This window comes from Acomys russatus, chromosome 1, assembly GCF_903995435.1.
Source record: "Acomys russatus chromosome 1, mAcoRus1.1, whole genome shotgun sequence".
NCBI classification, from domain to species: Eukaryota; Metazoa; Chordata; class Mammalia; order Rodentia; family Muridae; genus Acomys; species Acomys russatus.
Genome location: NC_067137.1, coordinates 121,696,877 through 121,722,014, shown reverse-complemented (window position 1 = coordinate 121,722,014; position 25,138 = coordinate 121,696,877). Strand labels below are relative to the sequence as shown.

General features: G+C 43.4%; 1 protein-coding gene across 2 annotated transcripts in view; it reads right to left on the bottom strand.

Moving 5' to 3' along the window:
- The window catches only part of Esyt2 (extended synaptotagmin 2), a 71,921-nt gene that overhangs the window by 17,509 nt on the left and 29,274 nt on the right, over positions 1 to 25,138 (bottom strand). For both annotated transcript variants that reach the window (XM_051152492.1, XM_051152496.1), the window contains exons 4-13: positions 24,366 to 24,442; positions 19,983 to 20,055; positions 19,691 to 19,780; positions 13,398 to 13,453; positions 9,396 to 9,516; positions 7,315 to 7,491; positions 6,089 to 6,171; positions 4,298 to 4,346; positions 3,116 to 3,205; positions 2,590 to 2,685 (exon numbers count right to left, since the gene is read on the bottom strand). In XM_051152492.1, coding sequence (XP_051008449.1) covers positions 2,590 to 2,685; positions 3,116 to 3,205; positions 4,298 to 4,346; positions 6,089 to 6,171; positions 7,315 to 7,491; positions 9,396 to 9,516; positions 13,398 to 13,453; positions 19,691 to 19,780; positions 19,983 to 20,055; positions 24,366 to 24,442 — 912 coding nt within the window. The remainder of the gene's footprint in view (positions 1 to 2,589; positions 2,686 to 3,115; positions 3,206 to 4,297; positions 4,347 to 6,088; positions 6,172 to 7,314; positions 7,492 to 9,395; positions 9,517 to 13,397; positions 13,454 to 19,690; positions 19,781 to 19,982; positions 20,056 to 24,365; positions 24,443 to 25,138) is intronic.

Genomic DNA, 25,138 nt, shown 5'->3' with positions numbered 1-25,138 from the left:
CTCCACGGCAGCTACCTTCTGACTTTTAAAAAGGCTGCAGGTAAGCAGGTTATGAGTGCAGAGTTAGAGACATCAATATGCTCTTATTACTAATGTGACCTGCCTTTCCTTCAGGGTACTGTTTTTCCTTGTCTATAAAACAGTACTAAATACCTAATTTTAAAGTATGGTACCCACAGTCCTTCCTGAAGAAATCTCCCTAATCATGGCCCAAATCTGAATTGTGGTTCTGTACACTAATTACTAGACCAGCAGGTCTTGCTGTGGTTTTCTATGACCCCAGAGGAAATGCACCAGCAGCTACCAGAGCACCTGAACAGCATCAGGAGTGGAAGCACCACACAGGCAAAGCGCTCAGATATAACGCAATCAAAACAAAATGTCCAATTATTTACTTCAGGCAACTCTTTTACATTCCTAGAAATAAATAAATCATGGATCCACTGTAGCTTCCTTATCCTCCAGAGGCTCTGGCTGGGCCATGTGACAGAAGCGGGCTCTCACAAAGATGGGCAGACTCCTGGCTTCATGTGACCCTGACTGGTGACAGAGAGGACAGGGTGGTGTGGACTGGAAGACAGCCCAAGTTCTAATGCTGCTCTCCTTTGTGAGGAAGAAAAGGTAGATTTAGGAAGTTTTGCGGAAGCTAGAGCAATATTTGTATCTCTTCCTGAGATGAACGACAAATCAACATTAACTTTATGGTTTGTTTTCCCTCAAAGGACTAATTATAACACTATGGACCAGCAGCAGTAGAGTTAGTTCAGGTTAGTTCATCTCATCTCAGATGTGCTCCCAACATCACAGCAGAGTCACATTCGACAACCAGCACAAAGTGAGATATGGTAGCTGAAGTCATGCAAGCGAGTGAACATGCACTTCACTGCCGCGGCAGACTGCGTAGCCCCTGCGGCCACGCCCGGGCAGTCTGCACTGAGCACAGAAGGAGGGGCGGGGGGACTCACATATAGTGTTCTAGAGACTGACGCAGTGTTCTCACAAAACACTAGTCCCGACTCGCGCCTCTCTTTTAAGTAGCCACACCCAAAGTTTCCCTCGTAGATACTCTTAGGAAAGTGGAGACAGGAAGAGAAAGCAAAGAACGGTGGATTGTGGTCAGTGGGCACACACCACAAGCACAAATAAAAGGGTGCAGAGAGAGGCAAAGGATCCCAGGACACACAGGGCAGCAGGCACGGCTCTGGGGACCCTTTGCCTCAGGTGAGGCAGGCACACTGAGCAAACTGCCCTCAGATGGTTCTTATTCCATCATGTGTGTTTTGGAATTAAATACAGGTGGCCAGGTTTGGCAGCAAGTGCCTTTGACACACTGAGCCATCTTGCCAGCCCAACAAATAAACTTCTATCAGGCATTATAAAACATTGCAACAATTTTATAACAAAAAAAAGCAGAAAGCTCTGTGTGAGGAATTCTACAGAAAGGCTAAATAATTATGAAGTTGATATTCCCAAATTAAAATAAAAATAGGCACAGTCACAGACTTTAGGTGGGAAGACTGGTTGAAAGATTAAATTATTTAAGAAAAAAATAAGAATTCAAATAGCTGATAAAATAGATGAGAAAACTCCACTGACAGAAAGGGTATGGCACTGGCAAAGAGACAACTATATGTTCCTATTACAAAATGCTCAATCATATTTCAGTTGTTAAGTTGAAATAAAATGTATTACTTCACAAAGAATACTTCATTTTTGTTTCCAAGGCTCAAGTAAATATACAATTCCCAAAACCTAAAATGTGCTAAATGATGCAATTTCATAAGCCATCAGCATAAAAGTCCAAGAAAGGCTGTTACAAAGGATAAGCAAAGTGCTTCTTTGCTTTGTTTGGAGTCTGTTCACAGACACAATTATGTGACTGAGCATTTACTATAAAGGAAGAATTTTTCAATGGACAATTTTAACTGATAACAGTGTTCTTTTAACAAAACTGGCTGTTGACACATGACACAGAGACCGCCCCCCCCCCCCCCCCCCCCGCCGCATGCACACTGGCACCCAAAAGGTCACCCAGCAATGTAACATTCATATGAGGACAACGCTGTCTTAGCTAGTGGGTGTGCAGCAGGTCGGTGAAAGGTTCGTGTCACTAACATGAGCAGATTACTTTATACTTTATAGTCCCCCATACACAACCAAGGCAATCTGATGTAAACAAACAATCTTTAAGCTAAACATTATTACTTGGTACTGTTTGTGTCTTTGTTCAGCTGGAAGTATCCAGGTGCCTGAAGGTTAGCACACCCACCTGGTGGCAGCAACCAATCTCTACGTTAGAGCTGAGGGTAGTCTCAGCTCTGCAGCTCCCTCACTGCTGTGCTACAGCTAAGACACAGTTAGGGTTTGTGGTCAGAGCTGGTTCACTTATTCCTCATTTTAAGAGACAATTTTTACCTTGAGGCAACTAGGCTGTGATAAATACACAAGTACAAAGCAAAGGCTCCCTGTTGCTCCTCACCCCCGCCCGCTGCTGCCGCCACACAAGGTTAGGTAACATATTGTGGCTCAACATAGTAGTAGTTTCCAACTAAAGAATGCACTTACAGGAGTCAGCTTTGTGTTACCTACCGGAAGATTCCTTGCAGAATCCAAATACAAGATCAGCAGTGCAGATGAAAGGCCATCATTGGCTTGATCCTTGTCAGCTCTGATGTCTGCCAGCACCTGCACAGTGAGAAAAAAGTCTCAGTGAGTGTGTGTCTACGACTTTTTATTTGACTGTGCACACTATTTTTATTTAACCATGCTCAAGAAGATAAAAGAAACAATCTAATACACACACACACACACACACACACACGTATATGTATCAGAATAAGAACTGAACCAAATGTCTTCCAAATGACAAGACAAACAAAATTCCACACAAATCAATTAAAATGCAGGACTAAGGTGACAAGCAGCTCTCCAAATCCGTTTGCTAGTGCAAGCACAGAAATTTAGAGGTCTCAAAACAGGAACAGTGACCTATAAGTTGTATTCTCTATGCTTTTACTCTTGTTTGCCACTGTGGTGACTTATGGTGTAATATCAAAACCATGTTTGTGAACAGTTTCAACACGAATGGCCTCATCCTAGCAGCCGGGCGCAGCACCTGGTCGAGACTGGCCGCGTCTGGCGTCAGGGTGAGCCACTCCAGCCTCAAACGCAGCTTTCCTTTGGCCACTTCATCCAGCGAGAACCACTGAAAAGAGAGTGTTGAGGTTCAGCGAAGTGCTCCTGAGTAAGCCCCACGTAAAAATGCTGCCAGCTGTTCACTGATACGTGGTGCCAACAGCTCTTAGTTGGCCCTGAAGGAGAACACTGTGACTTTATTCCTCAAGTTCCAAGGGCCAGGGCTGGCCACCCAGCATGCTCAAAGACCTACCAGACCTAGCAAGGCAAGTGCGGGGTACTGTCCAGCACTCATGAGGCTTATGTCCATGTATATGCACTCACATAGAATTTAGAGGCCAACACTAATTCCCAAATACCGAACAGCAGAATTAAACAAGTTGAGATACTTGTTTTTATTGCTTTACATAAATCAGTAACAGTGCATAGTTGCTTCAGCTTAAAAGTCATAAAACAAAGACCACCAAATACTCAATGTTAAAAAGGAAACGGCACAAGGCAGCGCTCTGTTCGTCGCTGTGCTCAGCGACTGGCACAAGGCAGATGCACACGCAGCACTAGGAAGCTGACGGGCACACTCCTGGAGGGAAGCACGGTCTCAACCCTGACTTGCTTGATCAGGCTGCACTGGCCCAAGCCCCACGCACCTCTTATCTTTCAGAAGCTATTGTACAGTTTTCCTTTATGTATTTTCTTAATATTAGAACATTATGGATCACTCTCCCTCCTTTCAGCAATGTCTCTTTGCTGTGAATTATTAGTGCGTTTACAGGTGTCTTCCACGTTAGGACAGCGCTGTGTGTGCGTCTCTGCTCTTCACTCAACGGCAGTGAAAATGTCTACTCTGTGAGCTTCTTACACATCTCTACTCTAAAGCCTCCAAGGCACCACATTCTGCCCACAATAAAGTTTGTTTTACATTTGTGCTCAACCACACTTTCTGACTCAGAGCTTTGTACATGCTAAGCAAGCACACAATTACTAAGCTATAGGTTATATTAAACCCTTACATTTCAAATGTTTGTAAAGCAAATATTGTTCCTAAAGCAATAGCTAGAATTCTCACACTAGATAAGCAGGCAAAAGCAGTGGGTCACAGTGACTGGCATACAGGAGGTACTTACAGTTTTCATTAAGTGGACCAAAGTCAGAGAAAACTTACTTCATCTAAAAGGCGTTCCTTCTCAACTTCAATAAGATCAATCATAAGACTATAAGAATAAAGAAAAAAAAATAATTTAGAACACAGAATCACTTCTTCCAAGAAAAGAAACTGAGCACTATCTATGAAAAATGCAAACTCTAGAAATGCAAAAACATACTAAACAATTTACCAGGAAAACTGGCTGCTTTCCTCAAGGCTTCCTACAATTTATACCCAAAAGAGCAAAGAAGAGTAAGAAATAACAGGGTTGCGTTTTGTGGTCAAACTATTGAGCACATACAGCAGGCTGGAACCCACAGTGTTCATGTGCGAGGAAACGTCAGGAGTCTTCCTCAATCACTCCCTGCCTTATTCATTGAGACACAGTCTCCCAACTGAACCCAGAGTCTGACACGACTAGTCCAGACAGTGTGCTTGTTCTGGGCTTGCCCAGTTTCCGTCTTCCAAGCGCTAGACTCCCATGCTGCTGCTACACTTTTCTTGCACTTCTGTGGTTGCGGGCCTGACCTCTGACCCTCAGGCTCACATGGCAAGCGCCCTATGCCCTGGTCTCCCCAGCCCAGTGCTCTTGAGACACAGCATGTAAACCGGCTAGCGGCGTGCACCACCATGCCTGATGGGCTTTTGCTTGTCATCACTGTGGACAGTTATTTGCACAATGGATTACAGGTCCACACTGCACCAACCCTTTAGCAGCTCTGAGTGTGGGTTCCATCACCACCAAACAACCTACCCTGTTTAGCCACGGCAGCACCTCACGGGGCCAGGAATGATAATGAAGGGTTAGTGCAGTTACACAGCTGAACACATCTCCTTTCTCCCTTACAATCTTGTTTTCAGTGTGGTCAGTCCTGGCTCAGCCCTAGCCACGTGGCTTTACTGACCTCCCATTCACACGGGCGCAGCTGCCTGACTTGATCGTGCTCCTGCTCCTACCTAAGCTGGGTATGCAACCACAGACTCTGAAGTCACAGCACCACACATGGGTCTCAGAGATTCTCAAGTCAGAGCATAACACATAAGGCCACACTTGATGAGCCATAATCCTGTGCAATGAAGCCTAATTCTCCACCAGCTCCGTCCACAATAAACTCACTTAGAGACCCTAATTAGACAGACATGTATTAGATGTGTCTATGCATATTCATTTTTCTTAAGGTACAGTCTTTGTTTTCTTGAGACAAGGTATCTCACTGACCTGGGCTGGACTCACAAAGTACTTGTGTGTGTGTGCGTGTGTGTGTGTGTGTGTGTGTGTGTGTGTAAATCAGGTGTGTGTAGGTGCCCACAGAGGCTAGAAGAGGCTACAAAAGCCCTTGGAGATGGAGTTGAAGGCAGCTGGGAGGCATCTGACATGGGTGCTACAAACTGAACTTGGGAAGAGCAGCAAGAATTCTTAACCATCAAGTCACCTCTCAGTCTCAGACATGTATTTAAAGCCCATTTTCCCAGTTATATTAGTTCTTCAATTGAAGTAAACAAATCAGTATTTATTGTCCCAATATGTGTGATTTACAATTAAATCCTAGCAAACTGAAAAGCTTAAAATTAAACCCACATTTACAACCTGGAAGGAAGTAGTTACAGACTCCCTGCACACAGGGAGGCCCGCAGCTGCTTGGCTCTCCAGCTCGCACAGTCTGACTGACTAGTGGAAGCAGCAGGAGTGCTAGCGGTCACCACGGCCATATGTAAAAGCCACTTAAAATGTATATACGTAAATGAATGAATTTTAAAGCTCGCGTCAGTAAGAGTGGCTAGAAGGGTGCTCCCAAGATCTTTCATCACCTTCCTAGGAAGTCATCCTTGTCTGGATCTTCATCAAAGAGTTCAATCTCCAACTCTTGTCCAGGGTGTTCATAGACTAAAGCCTGAAAATCAATGGTTAGTAGTTACTATAGTTTTACCACCACAGTCAAATACTAAGTATGATGATTATAACACATATTACCATGTACTTCACTCTTGCAGTAAGCAATTTTAAGAGTGTACTTTCTTACTGTCAGACCACACACACTTCTTGATGACTGGGCCATTCTAAAATATTTGCCTACAGAGCAGGTTTCCTGAGCCTGTTTCTGGTTATCTGAATTCCATATCAGTGGTCCAAATACAAGCCCTGGAAACAAGATGGCAGCGTGAGGTCACCCATACATAGGTCAGTGTAAAGTCCAAGCCAAGTGAAGATGCAGGAAATAGCCCTAAATTTTGAACTGGCTCAATTCAGATGCTAACCATGAAAAGCCACTAAGCACTTAGCCTCTCAGAGAATACAGAGCTGACAAAGCGACAGAGGACAGAGAGTGGCAGCAAAAGGTACAACGCACTACTATTCTCAAGCACCACTCTGAATGCTGAACCCGGGGATTTAAGGAGACACACATGGCACTGCACTTGAGAAGCACTGCACAGAGCAGCCCAGGCCCCTCCAGGGAAAGACATTCAGCGGGACGGCTCCCACGACCTGGCAGATCCTAGCTGGGTGTGCTGATGAGCACCTGCTACCGAAGCACTTGGGGGCCGAGGCAGGAGGACCCGGAGTTCCAGGCCAGCCTAATATATGCATCAAGAAACAGCAACTCAAGGATGGGAAATAAAATGTAATAAAGAAAGAAAGAAGAAAAAAATATAACAAAACCAGTAACTACGTAGTTATTTATCCACTGAGATATAAAGATGTCCAGATATAGTAAATGAAAAATGTATACAATAGTGTATTTTCATGTCTATGTTTTAACTTCATATAATATTTTGTAATCTGAAAAACTACTTATATCCAGAAAATATATTGCCATGAATTGTTGTGGTAGCCTTATGTAACTAATGCTTAAAACTATCATGCATTCACAGTATAAGAATATTTTGTGGTGGGAGAAAAATGCAAAATTTCCCCAAAATGAGAAATTAAAAACCCTTCAACACTATTAGTCCCCGTTAGCCACACTTTTCTGTGAAAGGTGTGGAACGCCCTCTCGTGCCCTCACCCTGGTACCACGCATTGGCTCACTGCTCACCTCATAGACCTCGTTCCACTTGGGACTCAGGTTCTCTTTGATGACCTTGCTCTGGAAGATCTGGTTGCCCACTCGGATAACTCCGTAGGGGTCTGATTTCCCCTTGACGAGGCCTTTAAGGTAGGTGTCTTTTCCCTGAAGGTCTTGAGCTTCAATAAAATGAATCCTTAGGACACCCTGAAGAGAGGAGCAAACCACTTACCATTTGCTATGGAGACAGGAAGACATACATTAACACCCCGGCAGAGGCTATGACAAGTACCTAAAACACAACATTAAGAAGGGAGGACAGGAGGGATGCCATCCACTAGACACTAGGACTGTCAACTGGCGAGGGCTCATCAGCAGAAATGCAGGGAGCCTTGGGTCTTCTTAGTAGAGGGAACACTGAAGGCAGAGGCCCCAGTGTGGCAGCATGCTTACCTTGTGATCACAAGGCTCACAAAAACATTCTAATGTTCTGAGACCAAGGTAGTGACAAACATAATACAGAATATCAGACCTGCTACTAAGCATTTCTGATTCAGCAACCATGCCATTCAGTTTTTAGACCAATTCTATGAAGTACTGTTTCTAAGCCTTCTTAATAGAGGAGGAAACTAAATTTTTAAATACGTAGGGCTCATCAAAAATAAGCAGTTCTTCTCAAAAATTGTTTTATTTGTAAGAGAAAAATACTCATTTCTTTTATGACAAATAAAATTTGGTAAGGTAATACTCTTCCTCCAAATGCTTAAAAAATTACAGGCTAATATTCTTGGCTTCTCAGGACAAGACAAGCATCTCTGCAGATGAACGCACTTTAGAAAGCTCTAAAAAAGGGGCTGGAGAGATGGATCAGTGGTTAAGAGCACAGGCTGCTCTTCCAGAGGACCCGGGGTTCAATCCCCAGCACCCACATGGTAGCTCAGAACTGCCTGTAACAGTTCCAGGGGATCTGACACCCTCACATAGACGTACATGGAGGCAAAACACCAATGCACATAAAAATAACTTATATTTTAAAAACCTCTAAAAGATTATTACTTGTAGTTTCATATGGTTACTAGTTGGATCCAGGCCAGGCCAGTGCTCATGGTACCTAATGCACAAAAGAAATTCCTGTATCTAAGAAACAGTGCCCTTTCTTATATGCAGTGCTACCAAATCTGCTGAATGCCAACAACATAATTTTATCATCAAATTAAATGGGTTATGCTTTCTTTAAAAAAAAAAAAAAAAAGTAAAGAGTGGGATAAGGACATGGGTTCTGGGTTTAAGCCTCAGCATCAAAGTGAGGCAAGAGAGGGAGGGGGGAAGGAGGGAGGGAGGGGAGGAGGGAGAGAAGGAAGGATGCTGAGTGACTGGGCAGCACTATTAGAAAGGATTAGGAGGTGTGGCTTTGGAGGAAGTGGTCACTAGGGGCTGGCTTAGCCAGTATCTGTCTCTTCCTGCTGCCTGCAGATCCAGATGTACAACTCTCAGCTCGCTCTCCAGCACCATGTCTGCCTACACACTACCATACTTCCTGCCATGCTGATAACAGACTAAACCTCTGAAAATGTAAGCAAGCCCCAATTAAATATTTCCCTTTATAGAAGTTGCCATGGTCACGGTGTCTCGTCACAGCAAGACTAACTTCAATGACTAAAACAGTCACCTTATATATTAAGTTAATTCCAGAGGCAGTCCACTGCAAAAACTTAAGGCACATCACATCAGAATTTTTGTTGTGTCGGGAGTCTTATCTCATGTGTTGCTGAGAATGGCTGTATCTCCATAGAAAAGAGGTGTAGCATACACCTTCTGAGATAACGTCTGCGGCTGTCTGCTCTCCTGGGGACTTGTGACTGCACCCTACAATGAGCCCTACCGGCATCCTGAAGCAACATGCCTGAAACATAAGAACTGACGTCTCTGCATGGCCTTAAGGTCAGAGACTCCCTGGAACATCTCTGAGGGAGTTCAGGGTAGCTAGCAATGTATTAGCACAAGTGCCGAGATGGCTGTTCAGAAAGACAAAGGAAAATCCAAAGATAACGCCCATGCACAAAAAGGTCCTTGTATGTTTTTAAATACCAGCGGCACAAATGCATACTTACCTTTGGTATGGGAAACCGCAACTGAGCTATTTGAACTTCACTGACAAGAGGAACAGTGATTCGATTGGGAAGCACCAGATAGTTCGATATTATATCCAGAATGATCGTATCAGATAAACCACTATTAGTTGGGCGAGATAAGGAACAATGAGAGAGACACAGGCTTCTTGCCACCCGTAACAACAATATGCACACCTTAGCCCCACAGCCACGCGCTGGGTCGGCTCTCTAACTCTTCCAGGGTCGTGCTTAGAGGTGATAGCTCAAGGCTTCAGCTATACCGCTGTTGTAACTAGGAGGTAGAATTTATCTTTGTAATACAAAATAAAATTCTCGCCCCTTTCAAATATTCCTATATGGCTTCATCACAAACTTAAGATGTATTTCTTTACATTTGCTTTTAATATAAAACATTTCAAACATAAGTAAAAGTACAGAGAATAATACAGTAAACATTCACAAACCCACTTCGTGTTTAGTGTTGCATATTCCTTCCAATGAGGTAAACCATACAGCTGTTCTTCATTCTGCTCACACTTCCACAGGCTTTAGTAATCTGATCTGCTGCTATATCACTGCATAGCAAACTTAAGATATGAATAAAAGGCCACAGGAAAGCACTGCATTTCCATTTTTGCCTGTTTTTCAAAGTGGATATGAGAACTAAACAATATATATATGTCTATACTTTTGGAGACATCCATACAAGCTTCCTTATTCTAAAAAACTTGTGCTAGAACCGAGTTTACTGCCAGTACCTTTTGGTATTAAGTCGCTAGCGTATGTCTGGCTCACAGATGTAAACATGGCCTCTGCCAGTCATCATACTAAAGCTGATGCAGATGTGATCATAGCTACAGCCTGCTATTTATCAGTCTTTCAGTTAATAAGAGAAAAGGACTCAACCACACAGAGCACCATCCTTCCCGTTAGTGCTTCTGAAGACCCGGGAGAGGGCTGAGCCGGCAGGTACTGTACGCCTGCTCTTCTGAAGGAGCCTTCGCACCGTTGTGATGCTCCCAGACCCCTACCCAGCGCCTGAGCAGCCACTTTACTTGCAGGCACTGGTTTCCGAGTCTGCCTTTCAGCAATGTTCCTGCTCATAGCACTGACTTCTGCCTCTCTGGACCTGGGCCTCAGCCTCTTCCACATTCTCTATGTGGTACAAGCGCTTCTTGAGATCTAACAGGGATTTTAACACACAACAATAGAAATGTCTTGCACAGTGAACTGATTCAGGCATTATTCCTACTTTGTAATGACGCCAATTCTTTTTGTAACCCACGAATACAACATATATACTCATCTTATAAAACCTGGATAAGATTTCATTACATTAGACTCAATTATTAAGTATTTACCTTTTTTGAATATCTTAATATAAGGCCTACTATACACCCGATATATGCAACAGAAAATCTTTCTAAGATAGGGTCTCACGTAGTACAGCCTAGCCTCAAACTTGCTATGTCGCCATGGATGGCACTGCACAGCTGACCTTCCTGCCCTGGGATTCCTGATGCGTACGCACTATTATATCCAGCTTCACAGACAATCTTGGTCTGAAGATCAATAGTCCCAATTTTATATTTCATTACATAAAATTTGTATCATAAAAATGTTGTATTCTATAAAATATGTATAATTAAACATAAATTATATATAGTATATCTAGCTATCTTATTTTAAAGGTGTATTCTTATATATCCCTATTACAGATAGCGTATGCATACTTATCTCAGTATGTGTCATGCATGTAAGTATTTATGTTTGCATGCACACACGCATGAGCAGCGCACACACACACACACACACACACACACACACACACACACGCAAAGGTATGCATGCGTATTTGTGCATGTGCCCGCATATCTGTGGCGAACAGAGGTCAGCCTTTGGTGTTAGTCTTCACATGCCATCCATCTTGGTTTCTAAGGTAAGGCAACTCACTGGGACCTAATTTTAGGTTTCAGGCTAGTGAGCGCCAGTGAGTCACCTGAGTCATAGCTCTGTGCTAGGAATGTAAGGACATGTGACTACACCTGGCTCTTTATACAGGTGCCAAAAATCAAATTAAGGTCCTCAGGCACAGCTGGCACTTTATCAACTCACATCCCAAGTCCTTTAAGTATGTATTTCAATGATATAATTTTCTACATAATATGCTATAATGCATACTCTATGCTACACACATACGATTTACACATTAATAGAAGCTATTCCTGTAAAGAATCTGCTTATATTACAAATCACTGAGTAAGGTGAAACTAGATATGTGTGCAAATGAAGTGTGCATATTCTCATGAGTTATCTATGGAGATTGTGTACAGATCCTCGGTAACTAAAATGGTTTTGGACTGGCTTCGGTCTTGTGAGGGGCAGGGCACATTTTTCCACGCCACACAGCCACTTACAGAGCTCATACTATGTCATTTACAGAGCAGACAAGATGATCAGTTAGTCTGCTTGTCTGCAGACACTGGCTGCTTACATCTGACTAACATCACCTTGGTGTGGGGTTCATTCTCTGGAAGGGACGGGGTTCAAGGAATTGAACATTTCTCCTCCTTTTCTTTTTTTGTAGGGCATACATAAAACTCAAACTCGACTGATAAAATCAGAGAGACCCATCCAAGACACGTAGACATGTAAGGTAGCCGTAGAGTTTCTTTTAGAACTAGCAGGACAGACTGCCGAGGTCTGCAGAACAGGACCTCACAGCTGCTACACACAGCAAGACAAGTGGAAGGACTCACATCATGCAGCGTCCACACCCACCTGAGGCTGACACCCCACACAGACTGTTCTGTGAGCCGCACAGGCTAAACTCTCTGAGAAAAGCTGTGAGACTGATATTCCCATCTATGCCCAGTGCTAAGACCAGTGGTTGGCTCAGAGCAGGTGTGCAATACCCACGTCTTGACTAAGAGACAGCACTCAATTTTAAAGGTGTTATTTCCACACTGAATATTAAAAGTACTATTTAGAAATGAAAAGGTATCGTTTGAGAACTGGATGTGTAGCTCAGAGGCATAATGTAGCTTAGCAAAATTCTGAGTTCAATAAAAAAAATTACTTGTGCCAATTTGTCAGTGTTTTGTTTGTAATCAAGATTCAAATGAACTCATCAACAAACATTTTAAAGTTGTACTTTTCTGTCCAGAGATATTTTAAAGATAATAGCCCTTCTCTTAACCTGGTAAACCACAGTACATTTTATTTTTGACTGTCTCAGATTATAAAAGCTGCTACTGCTCTCTCTACTTCTTCTCTGTTCTTACTCTTCCTTTCTCTGTCTGTCTCTGTCTCTCTCTGGGGTACCCCTTTCCCCCTTTGCTTCTCCCCCCATGTCCACTTAATAAACTCCTCTACAACACACACACACACACACACACACACACACACACACACACACACATACACACACACACACAAGCTGCTACTTTTTGACTGATGATGAAACAAAACCTTGTTTTAGCAGTTATTTTCAGAGGCATAAAAAAGCATACAGAAATAGGAACAAGTTACAGAAATAGGAATAAGCATACAGAAATAGGAACAAGGTTTTAGAATTGAATTTGTAAGTTACTTAAAGGTTAAAAAAATAAATCCAGATATTAAAAAATATCCATTAGAAGCAAATGTAACTAGTAACTAATAAGACATACATTTTAAACTTCAAATAAAATAATGAAAACATCAAAAAGTACGTTTTGAAGACTGTGATTTCAGATTTTCCTGCTAAGCAATGACTGACAGATTGTCCTCTGTCCCCGACTACCATGTCAGGCATGGACAGTGACTCAGCTAACCCTCCCACAGGAGGATGTGCCTCCCACAGGAGGATGTGCACGTGGTGACTCAGCCTGTTCCAGAACAATGTCCTGGAGAAAAGCTTCCACTTCCATGTTCCCTTTGACCCACCCTCTCAAGAATAAAGGTGAAGGGAAGCCCCAGCCGAGAAAGAGCAGCAAATGCAAGTAGGCCAAGTAGACTTACTTCAGTCCAGGGATGTCCAGGAGATTAGTCAGTCCTGTCCAGTTAATCTCTAAAAGCTGTGTTTTAAAAAGGAGGAAAAACAGTAAATATCAAAACTGTGTCCAAGAATCACAGCAAATACAAATAAATTTGTGTAAATAAAATAAGTATGATAAATACTGCCACACCTTTTCCCAGTATGTAACACATCAAAGAGATTTCTTCTGTTACACATGAAGACCTACCCGCCTCAGCTCTTACTTTATAAGGTAACACCACAGTTTTCTCTACTAAAAACATATAGGGCTGATGGCTCAGTAGTTAAGAGCACTGTCCAATCTTCTAAAGGACCTGGGTTCAATCCCCAGAACCCACATGGCAGCTCACAACTGTATGTAACTTCAGTTCTGGGGGATCTGGCACCGACATTCCAATGCATATAAAATAAAACTAAAATTAAAATATTTTTAAAACATATAATAATTTGTTTGCCCTTCCTCTTATGCATAAGTCCCTGGAATATCTTCAATGTCTCCTTTATTACAAATTAGCAATTCTGTGAATACCCTTTGTTTTGTTAGTTTGTTTTTGTTATTTGTTAGGCTGACCTTAGACTCACAGAGACTGGCCCAAGTGCTGGGTTAACAATGCACACCACCATGCCCAGCATGGACATCCACTCATACATACACACACAGACTAACATGCTAAAGTGGGGCATGAGTCCACAAAATAACTCAGCAGGTAAAGTGCTCGCCAGACAAGCCTGACGTCAAGCCTGCATCAACCCCCAAGATCTGCAGTACAAAGAGAAAGCGCCACACAAGTACCATGAAAAATAAAAATTTCAAAGTAGGACATGACGCTAAAGATTATGTTTTCAGTATCATTTTCAGTATCAATACTTAACGATCTCTAAATTAATACTTAAATCTCTATTATGTCAATTGTATGGTATATATGCTGTCACCAAAAACAGACATTAAAACTCACCCCAGCTGGTAGCTGAACAATGGTGTTTTACACTGAATTCTTTGTTTGCATTTTCCTATGAATGGAACATGTTCTGTCTATTCAGTATTTATAGTCTCTCAGACAGTCTTACATATTTAACTAGGATTCTTTTAAGTAGACATAAACAGTTAAAATTATTAGGTTGTAAATACTGATTTTCTTAAGCAAAATGGACAATGTATACAACAAAATACTCAGTGTTCCTACTTGTAGAGGACATGTTAAGGGAAACTGCAGTCTCTCTCCATTACACAGAGAGCTGGCTAGAAAACCACGCTGCTTAAGTGCCTTCTATACAGAACGAGTCCCACGACCGCCCGAGCTACACAGAGAAACCCAACCAAAGACAACAACCACAGCAAAACTGAATGGAAGACAAGAGTCAGTCTTTAATCTGGACTGCAAACTGAATGTAAACCAAGGCTTTATCATAGCCCCAGGGTCACAACAAACTAGCTCCCAATTAAGATCTCTAAATATGGTCCTACAAAAAAAAAAGTCGTAAAACACACCAAACAAGCCAGGCGTGATGGTGCACACCTTTAATCCCAGCACTTGGGAGGCAGAGGCAGGTAGATTGCTTTGAGTTCGAGGTCAGTCTGGTCTACAAAGCGAGTCCGGGACAGCCAAGGCTACACAGAAAAACCCTGACCTGAAAAACCACCACCACCACCACTAACAACAACAACAACAAAAAACCCCAAAAAAACCCCAAACAAAAGCCCAAAATAAAACCAAACCCACTTGACTCCAGGGCTTAGGTGAGCTATCAGACCACTAGCAGAAATGTGAGACGGGCTTCATGACCAGGCTACAACGCTGGGAAAGCCATGGATTCCAAAGCACCGGGCTCTGCATCAATATTTCAAGTCACTTAGGTAACTGATGAGCACCGTGACCAGCAGGACTTCCTGACCTCAGAGTGTGCGTCTATAAACCAGCGCGGGCGGGCGGTCGGCAGACTAACAGCTTTCCCAGAGCCCACTGGCCAGCTGGTCTAGAGAGTTAGAAACTGCTGTGCACAGTGAAGAGCAAAAGAGGAAGACACCCAGTGTTGACCTCTATATCACATGTACAGGTGCATGTGCACTATGCCCCTCACACGTACAAGTGCATGTGCACGAGGCCCCTCACACGTACAAGTGCATGTGCACGAGGCCCCTCACACGTACAGGTGCGTGTGCACGAGGCCCCTCACACGTACAGGTGCACGTGCACGAGGCCCCTCACACGTACAGGTGCACGTGCACGAGGCCCCTCACACGTACAGGTGCGTGTGCACGAGGCCCCTCACACGTACAGGTGCATGTGCACGAGGCCCCTCACACGTACAGGTGCGTGTGCACGAGGCCCCTCACACGTACAGGTGCGTGTGCACGAGGCCCCTCACACGTACAGGTGCACGTACACGAGGCCCCTCACACGTACAGGTGCGTGTGCACGAGGCCCCTCACACGTACAGGTGCGTGTGCACGAGGCCCCTCACACGTACAGGTGCATGTGCACGAGGCCCCTCACACGTACAGGTGCATGTGCACGAGGCCCCTCACACGTACAGGTGCGCGTGCACGAGGCCCCTCACACGTACAGGTGCATGTGCACGAGGCCCCTCACACGTACAGGTGCGTGTGCACGAGGCCCCTCACACGTACAAGTGCACGTGCACGAGGCCCCTCACACGTACAGGTGCATGTGCACGAGGCCCCTCACACGTACAGGTGCGTGTGCACGAGGCCCCTCACACGTACAGGTGCGTGTGCACGAGGCCCCTCACACGTACAGGTGCATGTGCACGAGGCCCCTCACACGTACAGGTGCGTGTGCACGAGGCCCCTCACACGTACAGGTGCGTGTGCACGAGGCCCCTCACACGTACAGGTGCGTGTGCACGAGGCCCCTCACACGTACAGGTGCATGTGCACGAGGCCCCTCACACGTACAGGTGCATGTGCACGAGGCCCCTCACACGTACAGGTGCGTGTGCACGAGGCCCCTCACACGTACAGGTGCGTGTGCACGAGGCCCCTCACACGTACAGGTGCATGTGCACTATGCCCCTCACACGTACAGGTGCACGTGCACGAGGCCCCTCACACGTACAGGTGCATGTGCACGAGGCCCCTCACACGTACAGGTGCACGTGCACGAGGCCCCTCACACGTACAGGTGCATGTGCACGAGGCCCCTCACACGTACAGGTGCATGTGCACGAGGCCCCTCACACGTACAGGTGCATGTGCACGAGGCCCCTCACACGTACAGGTGCATGTGCACGAGGCCCCTCACACGTACAGGTGCATGTGCACGAGGCCCCTCACACGTATATATACACAAAAGCAATGATAGTTTAGAAGAACCAGAGCATTCCTTCTTGTCATTGGGTATGTATAGGTGACTCAATCTAATTAGGTAGATTTTGGATATGCCTAAAGCATACATTATGAAAAGTTTGTGTCAGTGCAAAAACACAACTCTTACCTCAAAGGGGATAAAAGGTAGTTTATTTTGGAGTCAACTATGAGTGACCTTGGCCTGGGAACACAGATTTAGGTTATCCCAAATTTAATGTTCCAAATGTAGTAACAGTTTAAGGAGGTTTTTATAGTAACAGAACAAAGTCATAAATAAAAGCACTTTTCAAGTAATTGATCGAAGTTAGGCATGTTAAAGCAAAGTAGAGCACAGCAGAGCTGGCCAGTGGGCTCTGGGAAAGCTGTTAGTCTGCCCAACCGCCCGCGCTGGTTTATAGACGCACACTCGGACACCTGGGTTTTAACATAGGTTCCGGGCATCTGAGGTCAGGTCCTGACTCTGTGAAGTGCACAGTGAAGCTAGCTCCCTGGCCTCCTTTTGGTTATCAGAACTCTCAGTCCTAGGGATTCAAACCCTAGGAGTCTACCACTGGGCTCGACCCGCCATCACAGCACTTATCCATGCTTTCCCCCTTACCGTGTTGAACCTCAATACAATGTTAACCTATGTTTAATGTTTTAAAAACGTAAGGGCTCACTGTGTGCTTTGAAGAGCACAGACATTTAGTCATGAGTTAGACATTAGTGTCACTCCTCTGTCACAGACAGGGAGGAGCCTGGGACTTAGAGAAATGGAATGGGCTGTTGACACGGCACAGCATGAAGACGCGTCGCAGCGACCAGGCACTGCAAGGCTGTCACTCAGCGGCTTCCCGTGTGCAAAGCACACCACTACCGCACTTGGATTGTTCTCTTGGCTTCATCACCTCAGGATTTTCACGGTTCCCTCCACAGCAAGCACTGTGGCAACTGGCTAAACAAATTGACAGGCAGAAAAACATGTAAGAGTTTTATAATAATCTCTGCCACTTGTTTCTGAATCATCTGGGCAGTGAAAAAAAAATAGTAAAAACCACAAGCCCTCTTAGTTGTATTTTTCACCAGACTCAGGAATGATTCTTTGGCAGCTAATGGTAATAAATTCTCATATTTTCCAGCTGAAAGTAACGAAAAAAATTCCCCTTCCCTCTAAAGCATGTTCAGTGGCGTTAGTCACCATATAAGGAAAAGGGTGAGTCTGAGCATTTCAGCTTCAGCCTTTTCTTCTTGGCACTCAGAGCTCTTTGGGAGTTAAATCTTTTAAGTTATTTTGCAAGTGACTTCATCTGTGCAGGAACCAAGCCATGAAAGAGCACTGTTACATTTTGAGGAAGACTAAAGACCTTCATTTTGTTATTCTAGGGGAGAGGATCTTTATAATAAGAATATTTTCAAAGACAGATAAATTAAAGTTTTTAGCAATTTACTAAAGAACTTTTTAAAAAGTCGTTAATGGAGTCAGTTCTTACATAAGCCAATTTTTTTTAAACTGGTAGGAGAGAAAAAAGATGTACTTTAAATCTTTTATAGATTTATTTCTCAAAATTTTCATAAAGTAAAAATTAACAGATTCCTTGATAGCTTTCTGAACTGTAATGTACTTGGTCTACTTAAATACATTAAAGAAAGTGAAAATGATAACAGTGGAGGAACAGACGTGGCTTCATGCAGAAAAAGCACCACTCACGGTACACCTGGTTTGGCCTAGGTATACCCATATTTTAAAAAACCAAGTAAGAATTTTCATTAACTTTTTTGAGACAAATTATACAAACGAACATATGATATTAGTAGTCCCTCCCCAGAAGACTTGCCAAGGACCATAAGCAGTATCCCCCCTGAAGGTCAGCTCACTAGACGCCCTGAACTCTGGCGACAGCTATGCCCTTCACTTGAGCACTAACGGCCTCTGCTGAACAACTTTCAATACTACAGTGGGAACTTGTCCTGGAAGACAGAAATCCTCTAGAAATAAGTGAAACAAAATAGCTTAAGATAGAATTCTAGGGAAAAGGAAAAGGAGAAAAAGTTTCCTACAGGGCATTTGGTTCCTGCCGCTGGGACTTGGGTGCAGGATGAGGCAGGAATGAGAGCCTGGGCTCTGGCTGCAGGCGGACTGCTTGCCTAGCGTGTGCAAGGCCCGCCTCCAGCTCTCAGCAGTAAAAACAAGGAAGAAGGCACTGAGGTCGACACTGCGTAGGCTGCAGGGGCTTAGGCACGCAGAAGCCTGTCCAACAGAGTAAGAAAAAGCTTTCTTCTCTTGTTTTCAGGCTAATAATGTGTAATAGGGTAACAGGGTACTTACAGCAATAACTAAAAGAAACACAGTCTAAAAATATGAAGTGACAACATCATGCCTAGCCAGGTATTAGAAGACCAATCAAAAGGTCTATTTAAAAGCACAACTCAGAGCTGTACGTGTAGTTCATCAAATACACCCTTAAAAAGAAGGAACATCTAACCTAGGAGGAGGTCAGAGGGAGATTTACAGGCATGGCACTGCCTTAAAGTGTTTAGGGATACAAAATCTGCATCAGACTAATCTGGGTCTATGCCAAAGCTCTTCTATTTAATCGTTGTATGACTTACTCAAATTGACCTCTTAATCACAGTTCCAGGTCAGTAAGAAGAAACAATATTTAGTTTTAGAAGAAGGAAGATTAAAAAATTAAATGCTATAAAATCATACTTAGTGACAGGTTAAAGGTAGCTTCAACTTACTTAGTCAAAACTGTTCTTCCTAACTTCTACAAACTTTTTTTTTTAAATCAGAGAAGACTGTTGTTTATCAAGAGATAAAAGCCCCACTAGAGGCAAGGCGAGGCAGGAGGCAGCAGAAGGGGGAGGGCTGGGGGACAGGGTTGTTCCTCCACTCCGCCCTGCTGTGTCCCTGTGCTACTGACAGAGAGGGAAGACAAGCATGGCACCATGAAATGAACGTGTACTTACTGGTTTCCTAAGGAAGAACAGGGACAGAGCTCCAACTAAAGGCATGTCCCCAATCAGGGGCTCCAGGATCACCCGCATTGTCCCATGGATCTGAACTCAGAGAGGAAACCACAAGTCAGAAAATATGGTTCTGTAAGGCCACTTGGTGACGGTGGAGCACATGGCTTCACATTTTATTCAACTATAACCACAAACAAACTTTCAAAAGCTTTCCTAGCTAATAAAAACCTCATAGCTTTTCTTTCGGAATACAACCTAGAAAACTCTTAAAATGAACATTTGAAAAACTTACCTGAATACTTTTCACACCAGCTCTACAAAAATATCGTTTGATCTCCAAATCAATCTCACAATTTCCTACAAAACTAGCACAGAAAAAGTCTGCATTACACAAAGTGAATGGAATTAATTATCCTTAGTTATATACTAAGATTGGGCATTGCAAAGCACATACCAAACAAAATGAAGGTAACACAGCCATCCTCATACTGAAGGCAAACTGGTGAAGAAATGTAGCCAACACTGTATGACTAGTCTGCTACTCAGGCTGACCGGCTGCACTGCTGCATCCCCTGTGGCCAGCACTATGCTTATGCGCCCCTTGCTGTTGCTATGCACACAAATCTTAGCCGAGTTTACATATCAACACATGGAAGGCTGAAGCTGGAGGCCACCAGAGTGAGGCCAGGCTGGACTGCACAGTGTAGGACTCTGGCTCAAAAACAAACAAACAACAAACTAAAACAAAACAAAACAAAACAAAACAACAACTTAAAACAAAACCAACAGAACAAAACCAACAAGGATGAGGATGTGGCTCAGCTGGTGGGCTGCCTGTCTGGCACCTAAGGCATGGGCGACATGCTGGATCTCAGGGCTCAGAGCAACAAGCCGGAGAACAGCATCACCTCTGCTATACACAGCTCAAATCCCATCTCACAAAGCAAACATTTAAATGCATAACATCTAGTTTCAAAGAAAAATATAATAACAATGTACTATTTCGGGACCACTCCTTTGATGGAGGCGTTTTTATTTGTATAACAAAACCTTGCTTAAAACACAACAAAGGTTAGATTTTATCTTGTCAGCAGAAGGTCTCGCCACATTTCTCCTCAGCACACAGCCTCACGCAGATGGCACAGGGTTTCATGACACCAGAGGTGAGAAACAGCTTGTTCTATGACACTGCAAACAGGCATCTATTTCCAACTTAAACATGAAATGCTGAACACATTCCAGATGGGATGGTGTGGGATTTCATCTGTCTTAGCTGGGATTACTACTGCTACGATGAAACACCACGACCAAAAAGCAAGTTGGGGAGGAAAGGCTTATTTCAGTCACAGTTCCACATAACAGCTCATCAAAGGCAGTGAGAGCAGGAACTCAAACAGGCAGGATCTGGGGGTAGGAGCTGACGCAGAGGCCACAGAGGGTGCCGCTTACTGGCTTGCTCCCCATGGCTTGCTCAGCCTGCTTTCTTTTTTCTTTTTCTTTTTTTCCTGAAGAAAATAAGTTTATTTTGTTCAAGATAAGAAAGAAATGAAGGTAGAGGAAACAATATAGGGAAGTCTTTAAAGATTAACTGTGGACTGGTAAGATAGTATAATGTGGACAACACAAGTTGTCCTCTGACCTCACTGCATGTTCAGTGGTGTATTCCTGCCCCCAACCCCTGTAATAAATGATATAAATTAGTTTCACATCTGTAAATGCATCTGCCTGCTTAGTCCCTGCCATACTCAACAGACAGATACAGTGTGTGCTTTTTTAAAATTATGTTTCTTTTTGAACATATACACTTATATTATTACACATGAATAAAATAAAATTCATAAAGCAGGAAGAACCACAAGACAATCAGCCTGCTTTCTTACAGCATCCAGGACCACCAGCCCAGGGATGGCCACACCACAGTGCATGGGCCCTACCATATCAATCACTAATTAACAAATGCTCTACAGGCCTGCCTATATTCCTGAGCTTATAGAGGTAGTTTCTCAATTGGGGATTCCCTACTTACAAATGATTTTAGCCTGTGTCAAGCTGATGTAACCTAGGCAGCACAACCCTTGTCCTCAGTTCTTAGAAGCTGGGTAACCATAGCCTATGTGCGCAGGTCTGGGGCTTTGATGAATAATGATCAGGAAGTGTCTAAGCCAGTGGTTCTCACCCTTCCTCCTCCGGCAGCTCCGCAGCACAGGCCCTTACGCTGTGGCTGCCTCTAACCCTAAGGTTATTTTCATTGCTACTTTGTAACTGTAATTCTGCTACTGCGCAGTGTCTCAGTTCCTAAGATATCAGAAATATGTGTTTTCCGATGGTCAATACCCATAGGCTAGGAACCCCTGGTCTAAGCACATGAACAAATTTATTCCAATAGGGGGCTGGAGAGATGGCTCAGAGTTAAGAGCACTGGCTGCTCTTCAGAGGTCCTGAGTTCGGTTTCCCAGCAACCACATGATAGCTCACAACCATCTATAATGAGATCTGGTGCCATATTCTGGTGGGCAGGCAAATATGTAGTCAGAATACTGTATACATAGTAAATAAATAAATCTTTTAAAAATTCTCTGAATAAAATTGTATGCTGATTCCTCACATTGAGAATTATTCTCTACTTTGATGCTAAATTCACCAATAACCTGTTATAAAATAATAATAAACATTTATTTTTTTAAACCAACAGAAAACGTAATACATGTTTTCTTTATTTCCTAATTCTTAACTTCTCTTCTATCTTGCTTCCAATGTAGTTAAGGTTTCTGTCTAAAACATACAATACAATGGAGTGTTTATGCTGTGAAGCTGCATTTTCAAACTGATATCCATTCAAGGAATTAGTCAAATAATTTATTGGTTTTGCTTTGTGTGTGTTTGTTTGTTTGTTTGTTTGTTTTGGAAACAGGGTTTCTTTGTGTAGCCCTGGTTGTCCTGGACACGCTCTGTAGACCAGGCTGGCCTCAAATGCACAACAATCCTCCTGCCTCTGCCTCCCTGAGTGCTGGGATTACAGGCGTGCGGCACCACGCCCGCCTCAAATACTTTACTTAATGCTAACAGTGAATAAGCACAAGGTTTCTATCCCCATGGAACGTATCATCTGCCCCAGGATAGACTTTCTGGGACACGGGCTAGCCTAAGACAAAGGTGGACCGCGATGGAGCTAGTACCCAAGCCTCATGGGGCACGGCGAACATCCGGTGCATCCTCTTTCATTCCGCTGATGACAACAACTGTGCTTATACAAGTATCAAGTATTTTAAAGATGAAGACATTAAACATTTCCTTCTAAAACAAAGGTAACTGGCAAAGTCTATACAATCATTATATTGGTGTACTTTGGAAACTCACAAATGATAAAAACTGGAGGAGGAAGAGGAAGAGGAGGAAGACTGAACTGCTAATAGCCATCTGCCTTTGACTCTGAAAGTCTTTGGTGCAAGGCTAGGCTGGCTGGCCACAGCATCTGAGACCCTCCAGGCTCGGCCTCCTCTACCCTGGGACTACAAATGCACCACCAGGCTTGTTCTCTTGTTAGTGGGTTCTGGGGACTGAACACGCAGCCATCTCACCAGTCGAGCTGCCCACTCATCCTATTCCAAGGGAGATTGTCTTTATTTCCTTTTAGGACTTTTCATTGTTAATGTACAGAAACACAACTGATTTAACTGCATTTTGCTACTTTGCTGAACTCATTTTTAAGAGGTGGTGCTGTTGGTTTTGTTTTGTTTCTGAGATAGGTCTCACTACATGCTGGCTTGGAACTTGACTAGGCCAGTCGGCCTCCAAAGTGCTGGGATTAAATGCATATGCCATCACACCTGGCTTTAAAACTTTTGTCGATTTTTTTCTGTAAGATTACATCATTTGTAAACATTGCTTTTCAATTTGGATTCCTTTTATTTCACTGTTTTAACTGCTCTAGGTTGAACTTTTTTGAAATCATCATAGAGTATTCAATTTTGTTAAACAAATCTTCTGTATCCATAGAGAAAACCACAAAGGACTCCCCACCACTCACCCCCTACACACACACATACACACACACACTCCTTCTTAAAATAAAGAAGTGTATTTTACAGACTGGTTCCATGTCCTGAATCACATTTGTATTATGGGAATAAATTCTACCTGTTGATGGCATATAATTTAGATTCAATTTGGTAATTTTTGGTTAAGGACTTTTATATTAAGGTTCATAAAGATTATTTATTATAGTTTTCTTATAGAGCATATAATTTCTTTTATTCAAGACATTTTTAGAAATTTATTTTATTTTTTGTGTGTATGGGTGTTTTTCCCACACATGTGCCCGGGCTGGTGCCTGTGGAGGCCAGGAGAGGGCACTGGATCCCCTGCGACTGGAGCTACCGACGCCTGAGCTGGGTGGGTGCTGGGAATCAACCCCAGGTTGTCTAGAGCAGTAGCACGTGCTCCTAACTGCTGAGACACCACCCCAGTCTCATTATATTTAAGACACTTAATGGATGATGGTTATCTAGACTATCAGGAACTCAAAGGTTGTTAACAGCTAGATCTGGAAGAATTTAGTCAAATTCCAATGAAGAACAGGCAAGCAATTGATTATGCCCTTCACCTTACACGTACGGCTGAGTGAACACCATGTGCCAGTAGTCACGGCAAAAATGTAACACAAATAAAAACTTACCTAACCTGAAGGTCCAGAATAATTTGTCTTTTGTCTACATTTTCCGTATAAACCTTAACACCATTGACTCTAAGGGGCTGAAACAAGAAATTGCTTAATTTAGAACAGAAAAAGGCTTAAAAGCAAACAAACCTTACAATAAAGTAACAGACATGACAAGAACAAGCTTATCATTAGACTACCAGTATAACTCTGGCTTTCTCACACACTGTTGAACTTTGATAATTTATTTAACTTATATTCCTCAGATTTTTCATCTGTAAAATGTAATAGTGGCATCTATCTGCGATTATTGTGAAGTTAAATAACATAAAGAAAAAAAGTACCCTGTCAGGCACATAGACGTGGTCAGTAAGTGTGGTCCTGCCGCTGCTGTCAGCCCCTGTCACACGTGTAATTTTTCCCCTGTGAAGCCCTTCACCCTCGTCCCTTTCGAGGCAGCCTGACCTTCTCTTCTACTCTGTCCTATTAACACTTCCCATTGTCTTTAGTTATGTCCTGCAAGTTTTCGCTTGAAAATTTCAAAAAGTTGGGCTTTTGAGTAGCTACAAAGCTAAGGTACAGTTGGATGTGGCACTGCAGGTTACAGGCACAGCACCTGAGCTGAAACACGGGGTTCGCAGCTGAAGGCCAGCCGGGCACACAGCGAGGCCCTGTCTTGAAAAGGGAAAATAATACCTAATATATGATATAAAACCCAGGGAAGACACATCATAAGGCATGCTGTATTTATTTCTTTTTATTTTGTTTTAAGACTTAGTTTTACTTATGTG